This window comes from Anguilla rostrata, chromosome 12, assembly GCF_018555375.3.
Source record: "Anguilla rostrata isolate EN2019 chromosome 12, ASM1855537v3, whole genome shotgun sequence".
In the NCBI taxonomy this organism is placed as follows: Eukaryota; Metazoa; Chordata; class Actinopteri; order Anguilliformes; family Anguillidae; genus Anguilla; species Anguilla rostrata.
The window spans coordinates 25,548,206-25,558,975 of NC_057944.1; the positions used below are offsets into that span (position 1 = coordinate 25,548,206).

Genomic DNA, 10,770 nt, shown 5'->3' on the forward strand with positions numbered 1-10,770 from the left:
TAAATGAAAACATACCTGTGGCTAAGTCAATGCATAAATATGGTGATACAAAATGGGTAGACTGCCACACGTAACCTAGTTATCCAGAGCTCCACACAAATTACCCAAGAAAAACACCCTGTTTAACCCCTGTACACAAACAATCGTTTTCTAATGGTCTCTTGACATTTATATGTAATAAAAATATATTCTAACATAAAAAGTGTCTACTCCAGCATTAACCTCCCTTTGCATCTTACAATGATGCACATTGAAATAATTGATGTGTTCTAATATTTCTCCAAATTAAATTTGCATAAGATAACAGAAGAGGTCTTCTGGCAAGAGTGAGCTGATAGGTACAATCTGAGAGCTGGGAGTTGGGATGAGAGAGCTACGAGGTGGGAGCACTGAGCTCACTCGAGCTCCAAGGTGCGAGGTGTGAGCTTGGTTCAGCAAACAATAGATTCCCCAAGCTCATTTAAAAGCGACAATGATCTTTTGATTATGCTGCTCTTTAATACACTGTGCAAGTGTTCTTACCTGTGTGCTGCTCTTTAATACAGTGTGCAGGTGTTCTTACCTGTTTGCTGAGCTCCTGGGCTGTTGAGTGAGGTCTGGCCCAGTGTGCTGTACACATCTTGGTATGGAGAGGCCAGGTCAGTGTATATGCCTTCTGAATCTTTGGAGACTAATGCTGCCATTTCTGACAACTGCTGCTAGTCCTCCGTCCAGTATTGCTTTTTGTATATTTTGTGTCGCTGTGGTCTGTGGTACTTGAGCAGAAAATAAACTCGCATTGAGAGATCAGGAAGCTGATCAAGGCTCGACATTAACACCCGCCACCCCCCAAAAGCCATCGGAAATGAAATACTACATGATACTACAACTCCCATGAGTGATGGGAGCACACAGTGTGCACATCCCAATGGCCATCTACTTCACCCCTCTCTAGCTTCCTCTGTTCGATAAGGTGAACTCAACCGAAATCAAACAGCCATGCACAGCACTGTATATCCAAATGTGTGTAGGCTATACCTGTACTCACTACAGCTTCAAAGCGTTTGTTTAATGACACTCCACCCCAGCAGAGAGCGATTTAAGTTCTCCAGTTCTGATCGGGAAACGGAGAGCTGACAATAATTGCAGCATCAAACACAGAAAACAGCAATGGTTCAGTAAAGGAGCATGAATTTTATGCAAATGAAAAAAATGCAAAAGGTAGAAAAAAGAAAATATAGATCTAAAGAGAATGTGATTATAGCTGGTCTACTTATTATTTTTACACAGGTTCATAGTCACAATATAAGAGCACTAATTAAAATTTTCCAGTTTTTCAAATTTTCGAATACACTCATGAGACATGATGAAATCACACTTAAATTTGAACAATCTTTTCTCAGATTGTTTTCCATCTTGTTGATCCCGCGATAACACAATTAAAATGCCTTTCTCCTGCTCCAGATGTGACACATGATATAGCATAGAAAGCTGTGCTACAGATCCAGGGCCAGGATTGAGTAGCAGCTTAGCATGTACAGGAAGCCGAAGTACCGGCTTTGTGATCACCAATAAACAACAAATAAAACAGCATCATCAGAATGACAGCGTATTTCTTAGAAAACAGATTATTTCTAAGAATAAAAAAAGATGTGATCTAATAATAATGAGGACCTTCTATCATTTGCTTTGTGTTTGCATTTTTTCATGGTTTGCACCCTTCTTGAATTTCTGTCTTCCATTGCTTCACATGTTTCATGTTAATTTTTTATCACATTTATCCTATCCTGAGTTTTTTTAAAAACCTATTTTATACGCAGCCACAGGGTGGCAGTGTTACCTTTCAGTTTATGAGTACAAAAGCAATAATGAAAGAAATGGCAAAAATGATAAACAAAATGGCATTTCTTCATTTCTAAACATTAATACTCAATGCATAAATAATATACTTTCACATAAATGGACTGTATTTATATAGCGCTTTTATCCAAAGCGCTTTACAATTTATGCCTCTCATTCACCAGAGAAGTTGGGGGTTAGGTGTCTTGCTCAGGGACACTTCGACATGCCCAGGTCGGGGATCGAACCAGCAACCCTCCGACTGCCAGACAACCGCTCTTACTTCCTGAGCTATATTCACAATATTTTAAACTCAAATGAATAACATTAAACATTAGTGTGCACCTGACATAACAATGAGTACAAAGTTAATGTCAGTGTGGCAAAGTAATGCTGTTTCTGTTGTATGGTTAAACAATACTAACCATCAATGAATTTAACAGAGCATTCATAATTTTTATCAATTTGTAACTGAATAGAAATTTCCGTTTTGTCGTTTTGTGTGTTAGAGAGCGAGAGAGAGAGAGTGTGTGTGTGTGCATGTGTGTGTGTGTGTTCGTGTGCACGCACTGTGTTAAATTTATAAAATGCATGATTTGCTATATATTTAGTGACATTGTAATAGGAGGCAAGGGGACTTACTTCTCTTGGTTTGATTTTGACTGTTTCATGACATCAAGTGACATCATGAGTTATGTCACAGTTAGCCTAGCATCCTGAATAAGCATGTTTAATTTCACCCTTTATAATGTTAGCCATTAGCCTGGTGACATTATTGCTTATGTCACTGTAGCAGTCGGTCCGCCGGAGAGGTGGATTGGTCTCGGCTGTGCCGGCTGGTGGAGAGAGCACACGCACCTGGGTTGTGTTAGCTAATTATCCCAGGTGCTTAAAGGTGGGCTGCTCTTCACAGTTCGGGGCCGAGACCAGGAGTTAAAACCGAGGGCGCAGTTATGATTTTCTTTTTGTTTTATTTTGAGCAATGAAAAGGAAAGGAATTCTCAGCTTGGATTCTGGAGGAGCTGGACCTGTCCGGGAAGGCGGGTCGGCTACAAAGCAGGGAACTGAAAAGTAGCCACTGTTTTACTTTCTTTTGTCTTTGTTATTTTAGCTTTTTGTTTTAGTTTATTGTTTTTGCCCAGAACCCATGAGGGGGAAGGGTGAAGGTGTCCGTTCATTTTATTTCATGTTTGTGTGTGCGCTCTCTCTCTCCAGGCGACATTACGGGTGTTCCCTGGTACTGCCGCATCATTCCTCCAGGGGGGTCACGCTTGGCGTGTGACAGTTTGGTGCCGAAACCAGGGAGGGAGCGGTCTCGGCGTAAGCCGAATTGGCCTTCGGCTGAATTCTCTGGTGGAAGGTGTGTAGCATTTGGTCCGCCGGAGAGGCGGATTTGTCTCGGCTACGCCGGCTGGTGGAGAGAGCACACGCATCTGGGCTGTGTTAGCTAATCAGCCCAGGTGCTTAAAGGCGTGCTGCTCTCCACAGTTCGGGGCCGAGGCCAGGAGCTAACACCGAGAGTGCTGCTATGATTTTCATTTTGCTTTTGTTTGAGCACTTAAGTAAACAAGCACGAAACCGTGCAGTTTGCTTAAGTCATAGAGTCATATACCACTTGTTTATTTGAGGGTACGGGTGGTTTTTGGCTTTAGGTCACAGCCTCTGTTTGGAGAGCCTTTATGAGATACTGAGTAAATAGGTACTGAGAGCTCTTTCTATTAGCAGATACTTTTACACAATGAACACAAGACATCAACTTTAGTAGCAAAGTGACAGCTGTTCTCAATTTTAATATAAAGGTACAGTATCACAACCACATAATGAGGACCATTTTAAATATATGTTCTTTAATTTTTTTAAACTTACAGTATGTCCAGAACAAATAATGTGATAGCTTGAATATACTCATCATGTACAGTCATTTCAGTGCATTTAAAAAAGCTTAGTCTCACAGACACATTTCTAGTTAAAATAGCAGTATGTATGTATTTCATGTATTTCCAACATAAACGGCAACATTGTGGTCTGCTTATTGGTCCTGTGTTTGACTGTCAAACCTGCCATGTTCAACTGCCTCTCACAAGGTAAAATAACCAAAAACATACAATGAAAAAAATGGTTTAGGGGAGCAGAGCATTCGTTTCACAGATCCATTGCTCGTTATTAGAACAGTAATAAGCATCCCATGCATTCATCTTAGTGGCAATCATGGCACAATCAGACCCACTTTCATAAGCTGGCTTTCCACTCCCCCAGAATCTGAAAAGAAAGCAAAGACTGAGACACAGAAGCTCTACTTCTCTGCAGTTTTCTACAGAGATACAGTGACTCCTTCTCATTCTCTGTCTATTGCCGTCAGTGATACAGAGAGTTCAGACAGCGTAATTATATATCTTGTTGGAAGATAATTCTGGATTAACTGTACTCATTAAATCAACCTCATCATACAAACAGAACAATATTAAAGATAAAAGGGGTAAAGTACACATATGCACTATCATAACCAGAAATATATCCAGTGACATATTTCACTGCAGTAACACAAACCTTAGACTGGCTACCATCAGAGGAACATTCATATTTCTGATCTGCCAAGATGTTGTTTCAAATAATACAGGATTGTGTCTGTCTATATTTTTATGCCCTGTGCTGTTTGTGTAAGAATTCTTACCCTTTCTGCAGAGGGGTTCCATCCACCCAGAGCCAGTTACTCTTAAATTCTGAGTAACTCAGTCCAATCCAGGTATGGTATTGTGTTTTGCTGGTGATGAACCGCTGAAAACAAGCACAGAATGACCCTCACTGCTCTCTCTGTGGATGTAGACACTGAGAGACAAACAGCCCACACTGACACTGTCTGAATATGTGAGATACTGAGCTACAGCATGAGCCACACCCCACTGATATATGCGATTCACTCATAGTGTTAATATTGAACACGTTAGATTGTAAGAACCAACACAAGATGAGAAACATAATTACATTTGCAGTGGCTACTTATGAATGTATGTTGCCAGTTTTATCTCCATCCACTCACTCACCGTCTCATTCATTAATTCTTTCACAGAGCCTTACCTGTTCCTCTTCACTCTCTATAATCACCAGGTCAGCTCCCCTTTTAATGCAGTCACTGCGACTGTCTGTCCAGATCTTTCTCTCAGTAGAGAAGTAGTAACACTTGGAAGAGAACGGTGACCAGCCCTGTGGACAGGGTTCACACACTCTGCCTGTACAGGAGGAAAAGGCAGCAGACTCTGAGAATTACATTTTCATATGTAATAGCGTAAATGTAAATGCTTTTCTGCAGATGGACAACAGAGTAGCACCACTCACTCTATGAACTGGAGGGACAGTACTGCTACAAAAAGGGGAGTTTCCTAAATATTTAATTGTACTTCAGAATCAGAATCAGAATCAGAATCAGGTTTTATTGCCAAGTAGGTTTACACATACGAGGAATTTGTTTTGGTCAGGTGGTGCATAACAGTGAACATAAAATAAGATAAATAAAATGAAATAAACATAGTGCAATAAAAACATAACAGACATAAAATAACATAAACATAGTGCAAACGGTAAACAGTAAACAATAAACAATAGTGCAAGGGGATAAAGTGTTATAAGTACAGGTGCTGTCTGTTTGGTGTCCGTGGGGGTCAGGATAACAGTACAGTATCAGTGGGGGTCCCGGGCCTTGTTGATGAGGCCAGCTGCAGTCGGGAAAAAACTGTTCTTGTGTCGTGAGGTTTTGGTCCTGATGGACCGCAGCCTCCTGCCGGAGGGGAGTGTTTGAAAGAGTTTGTGTCCAGGGTGGGAGGGGTCGGCCACAATCTTTCCTGCCCGCCTCAGGGCCCTGGAGGTGTGCAGGTCCTGGAGGGATGGCAGATTGCAGCCAATCACCCTCTCAGCAGCGCAAATGATACGCTGCAGTCTGCCCTTGTCCTTGGCAGTGGCAGCAGCGTACCAGATGGTGATGGAGGAGGTGAGGATGGACTCAATGATGGCAGTGTAGAAGTGCACCATCATTGTCATTGGCAGGTTGAACTTCTTCAGCTGCCGCAGGAAGTACATCCTCTGCTGAGCCTTCTTGGTGAGGGAGGTGATGTTCAGCTCCCACTTGAGGTCCTGGGTGATGATGGTGCCCAGGAAGCAGAAGGACTCCACAGTGTCGACTGGGGAGTCATGCAGGGTGATGGGGGCGGGTGGGGCTGCGTTCCTTCTGAAGTCCACTACCATCTCTACTGTCTTTAGGGCGTTGAGCTCCAGGTTGTTATGGCTGCACCAGGACACCAGATGTTCAATCTCTCTCCTGTAGGCAGACTCATCCCCACCAGAGATGAGTCCAATGAGAGTGGTGTCGTCTGCAAACTTCAGGAGCTTGACTGACTGATGACTGGAGGTGCAGCTATTGGTATACAGGGAGAAGAGTAGAGGAGAAAGGACGCAGCCTTGAGGGGAGCCGGTGCTGATGGTCCGGGAGTCGGAGACGTGTTTCCCCAGCTTCACGTGCTGCTTCCTGTCAGACAGGAAGTCGGTGATCCACCTGCAGGTGCAGTCAGGCACGTGCAGCTGGGAAAGCTTGTCCTGTAGTAGAGCCGGGATGATGGTATTGAAGGCGGAGCTGAAGTCCACAAACAGGATCCTGACATAGGTTCCTGCAGTGTCCAGGTGCTGGAGGATGAAGTGGAGGGCCATGTTTACAGCATCGTCCACAGACCTGTTGGCTCTGTATGCGAACTGCAGGGGGTCCAGGAGTGGGTCCGTGATGGTTTTGAGGTGGGACAGTACAAGGCGCTCAAAAGACTTCATTACCACAGAGGTCAGGGCGACGGGTCTGTAGTCATTGAGTCCTGCGGTCCTTGTTTTTTTGGGGACGGGGATAATGGTAGAGGTCTTGAAGCAGGCTGGTACGTGGCATGTCTCCAGTGAGGTGTTAAAAATGTCTGTGAACACCGGAGACAGCTGATCGGCACAGTGCTTCAGGGTGGAGGGAGAGACAGAGTCTGGTCCAGCTGCTTTGCGGGGGTTCTGTCTCTTGAATAATCTGTTAACGTCCCTCTCCAGGAGGGAGAGAGTCGTCATTGTGATAGGGGAGGGGAGGGGGCCTCTGAGGTGGGTGATTGTAGAGAGGCCCGGGCTCCTGCTGAGATGGGGGAGGAGGAGCTGGTGGTCTGGAGCTGGTGAATGGGTTCACGGGGGATGGTGTCAGGACTGTCCCATTGTCTTTCAAATCGGCAGTAAAACTCATTCAGGTCGTTGGCCAGGCGCAAGTCATTAGTGGAGTGGGGGCTTTCGGTTTGTAGTTGGTGATCTGTCTGAGGCCCTTCCAGACAGAGGCCGAGTTGTTTTCTGAGAACTGCTGTTGGAGTTTCTCAGAGTACAGTCGTTTAGCATCTCTCACCGCCTTGCTAAACCTGTATTTAGACTCTTTAAACCGGTCCTTGTCCCCACTCCTAAATGCTTCCTCCTTTGTCAGCCTTAGCTGTCTGAGTTTAGCTGTAAACCAGGGTTTGTCGTTGTTGTAGATAACCCTGGTGCGTGATGGTACACAGCTGTCCTCACAGAAGCTGATGTATGATGTCACAGCCTCTGTGTACTCATCCAGACTGATGGTAGCAGTCCTGAAAACATCCCAGTCAGTGCAGTCCAAGCACGTGCGAAGATCCTCCATAGCTTCACTGGTCCACTTCTTAGATGTCCTCACAACAGGTTTGCAGAGTTTTAATTTCTGCCTGTATGCAGGAATCAGGTGGACTATGATGTGGTCAGAGTGTCCCAGTGCAGCGCGGGGGACGGCGTGATAGGCACGGTTGATTACCCTGTTGTTGGACCTTCGTGGTGTTGCAACTGGTGCTGAGCTCCTCCAGTTTTCTCTCCAACATTGAATAGTTCTCTGATTGAATTGTATTTAATACACAAGGAGAAGGGCAATTCTTAGAAAAAAATTATCAAAAATATGACCACTTATCAGGATGACACAGACCACTGTGCTAAATTGTGGAAACAGAAGCTCAAAGCCATAGGCTGACCTCATCATTTAAGTTTGTGAACTGTGAATGAAGAAATATAGGCATACTAGTAAAAAAAAATTAAAAGTTGAGTGAAATTTAAATTTGTGTTGTTAAATCAATGTATTAATTTACACAGTGTTAGAGAATTATGAACAATTGTTTTGTTTATTTGGGCTCTGTAAGAATATTGCAGTATATATTTAACAGTATATGTGAATGAATAAATATCTATATACAGATGGGTGACAAATTATATTTTAATTTTGTTTTTAATATATACATTTTTTATGTAAATTATAGAATCAACACTACAATAAAGATCAATCATGCAACAACAAAAAATGCATTTCAGGATGAAGTGTTTGCTTCTCATCCAAATAAAATGCGTCTCAATTACATTGTCAAACTGTGTTTTGCTAAGCATGTTGAGTGGTATTTGAAAAAAATAATGACCAAAAGTGATCAAGGCATCAACATCACATATTAGCTCTTATGTCGCAACTGATTTATTACTTATAAATATTCATTTTTCTTAAAATAGAATACACATCAACAGCTGGGTGAAAATAGAGGGTACTGGCCAAAAGCAATATCCTGCATATGTGAACCTCACTATATGGAGTTCATTTGTAAAATGACAGAACAGATTTGTTTCTTACTTTAAAATGACAGTTTACTAGGATCACAGGAGGAACAGGCAACAGACTCTGAGAATTACCTTTTCATATGTAATAGTGTAAATGTAAATGCTTTTCTGCAGATGCACAACAGAGTAGCACCACTCACTCTGTGAACTGGAGGCACAGTACTGCTCCAAAAAGGGGAGTTTCTTAAATATTTCATTGTACTTACTCTGTTGTTGGACCTTCTCTTTATTCATGGTGCTGCAATTGCTTCTGGGCTCCTCCAGGTCTCTCTCCAACATTGAATAGTTCCCTGATAGACTGGTATCTAATACACAAAGGGAAATGCATTCTTTAGGAAATAAAAGTATTGATTAAGGACATTTACCGAAATTCACCACAGTTCAGTATGATACAGACCACTGTACTAATATTTGGAAACAAAAGCTCAAAGCCACATCATTTTTTAGGTTTGTGACCTGTGAATGAAGAAATTTAGGCAAACTATGAAAAAAGTATTTTAAAATGTTGAGTGAAATTTTAATTGTGTTGTAAAATCAATGTATTACTTTTATTACTTTACACAATGCTGGAGAATTATGAATAACCATTTTTTATTTGGGCTCTGTAAGACTATTTTAGTATATATGTGAATGAAAAAAAATATGTCTCAATTACATTGTCAAACTGTGTTTTGGTAAGAATGTTGAATGGTTTTTGAAAAAAATAATGACCAGCAATGATCAAGGCATCAACATCACATATTAGCTCTTATGTAGTAACTTATTTATTATTTGTAAATGTATATAATTTTTTAAAAATAGAATGTGTATAAACAGCTGGATGAAAATGAAAGGGATTGGCCAGAAGCAATACCCTGAATCCCACTATATGATATTAATTTGTAAAATGGCAAAACCGATCCGTTTTTTACTTTTAAATGACAGTAAAGAGACACAGACAGTTACTCACAGAGGACACACAGGACTAATGTGGCAGCCAATAAGAGAGCACACAGCAGCCCCAGACACACTGCAGCCCGTCTGTAGGGATGTGAGCTTTGCCCACTGTGCCCTGTGGTCAAGAAAACAGACCAGTTAAGCAGAATGTCAATTTGATATTTTATATTGTTCTTGTTGCTAGTCTTCTTTTTTTCAATCCGAACATACTGCAGTAAATTAAAGCTTTACAACAGCAAATAAAAATCCACTACTGGAAACGAAACTACCAAATACAGGAGGCCTGCACTCATAACTGAATATAAGAGTGTGGGCCTACTCCATTTCTATCTCAATTTTATGTGACTATTTGTGGTGAAAAAACTATCACCTCTTCAGAAGAAAAGCAAGTGTGTGGGATGTAAGCCTCTGCCCATTGGGGGTCAGATAAGGTTCTGTTCTAATATATTGTTTCTGTGTGTGTGTGTGTGCGCGCGCGTGGTGTGTGTGTGTGTTTGCGCTGTCTCACCATTGTCATCAAAAGTTGACATTTCCTGTTGAATGATGCATCACACACTAAAGGGCGTGTGTTCCTGTTAACACTAACACGTTTAAACAATTGCTGTGTTACATCTAGACCTACACTTTCAAATGGCATGGAAGACAGCATTAAAATGGATGGGATAGACACATCGAGAGGGGAAGAGAGAAGGAGTAAGATGAAAAACAGTGGAACCAGAGGAAGTGCTTGTGGAAGGAGAGGAAGGAGAAAACTTGAGATTTTGTTTTGGTGTCACATCAGTTTCACAAAGCTGTACTTATTATACTTTCAAAATAGAATAGAGTACGGGGCTCCTGTGTGACTCATTCTGTTAAGGAACTGTGACTGATAGCCCTGCAGAGAGATGCACAACTGACATCACCCAAAGAAAAGAATGTTTGAGACAGAATCTAATCGCACACTAGGGCTGGTCAATCTGGCACCTGTGGTCCAACTGTTCAGCTGCACATAAAGTGTCTTCCTCCAACTCCCCTCTGCTAGGGCTGAGCTATGGCGTGATAAGAAGCAGTGGCTGACATCCTGTGCGTTGGAGGAGACCACATCCTTCTCTGCACTCTTCCGAAACGATAACGAGGTTTCAGCAATAAGCGATGAAGATGCATTCAAACTCAAAAAAAAGTGGGAAAGCACTTAATAATACATAAATAAATATATAATAAAATAGAATAGTTATTGTCTATGTCAAAATAATTTTGTCTCTTTGACTTCAAAGAAGACGCATAAACATATCCCCAACTAACACTAAACATTTCAAGAACACTGGGGAGACTCAGCATAGATTCCTGTTTGGTTGTGAGATAACAGGCCAAGAATATTCC

General features: G+C 41.9%; 1 protein-coding gene across 3 annotated transcripts in view; it reads right to left on the reverse strand.

The window, feature by feature from the left end:
* LOC135236048 (CD209 antigen-like protein A) overlaps positions 1 to 9,643 on the reverse strand; it is a 76,858-nt gene extending 67,215 nt beyond the window's left edge. Inside the window, exons 1-6 of one of the 3 annotated variants that reach the window (XM_064302199.1) lie at positions 9,425 to 9,643; positions 8,682 to 8,780; positions 7,637 to 7,711; positions 4,894 to 5,045; positions 4,490 to 4,593; positions 3,576 to 4,077 (exon numbers count right to left, since the gene is read on the reverse strand). In XM_064302199.1, the coding sequence (XP_064158269.1) occupies positions 3,939 to 4,077; positions 4,490 to 4,593; positions 4,894 to 5,045; positions 7,637 to 7,711; positions 8,682 to 8,754 (543 nt within the window). In that variant the 5' untranslated portion in view covers positions 8,755 to 8,780; positions 9,425 to 9,643 and the 3' untranslated portion in view covers positions 3,576 to 3,938. Of the gene's footprint in view, positions 1 to 3,575; positions 4,078 to 4,489; positions 4,594 to 4,893; positions 5,046 to 7,636; positions 7,712 to 8,615; positions 8,781 to 9,424 lie in introns of those variants that run through there. The other 2 variants (XM_064302200.1, XM_064302198.1) reach the window with 2 other exon arrangements.
* Positions 9,644 to 10,770: the final 1,127 nt, after the last annotated feature.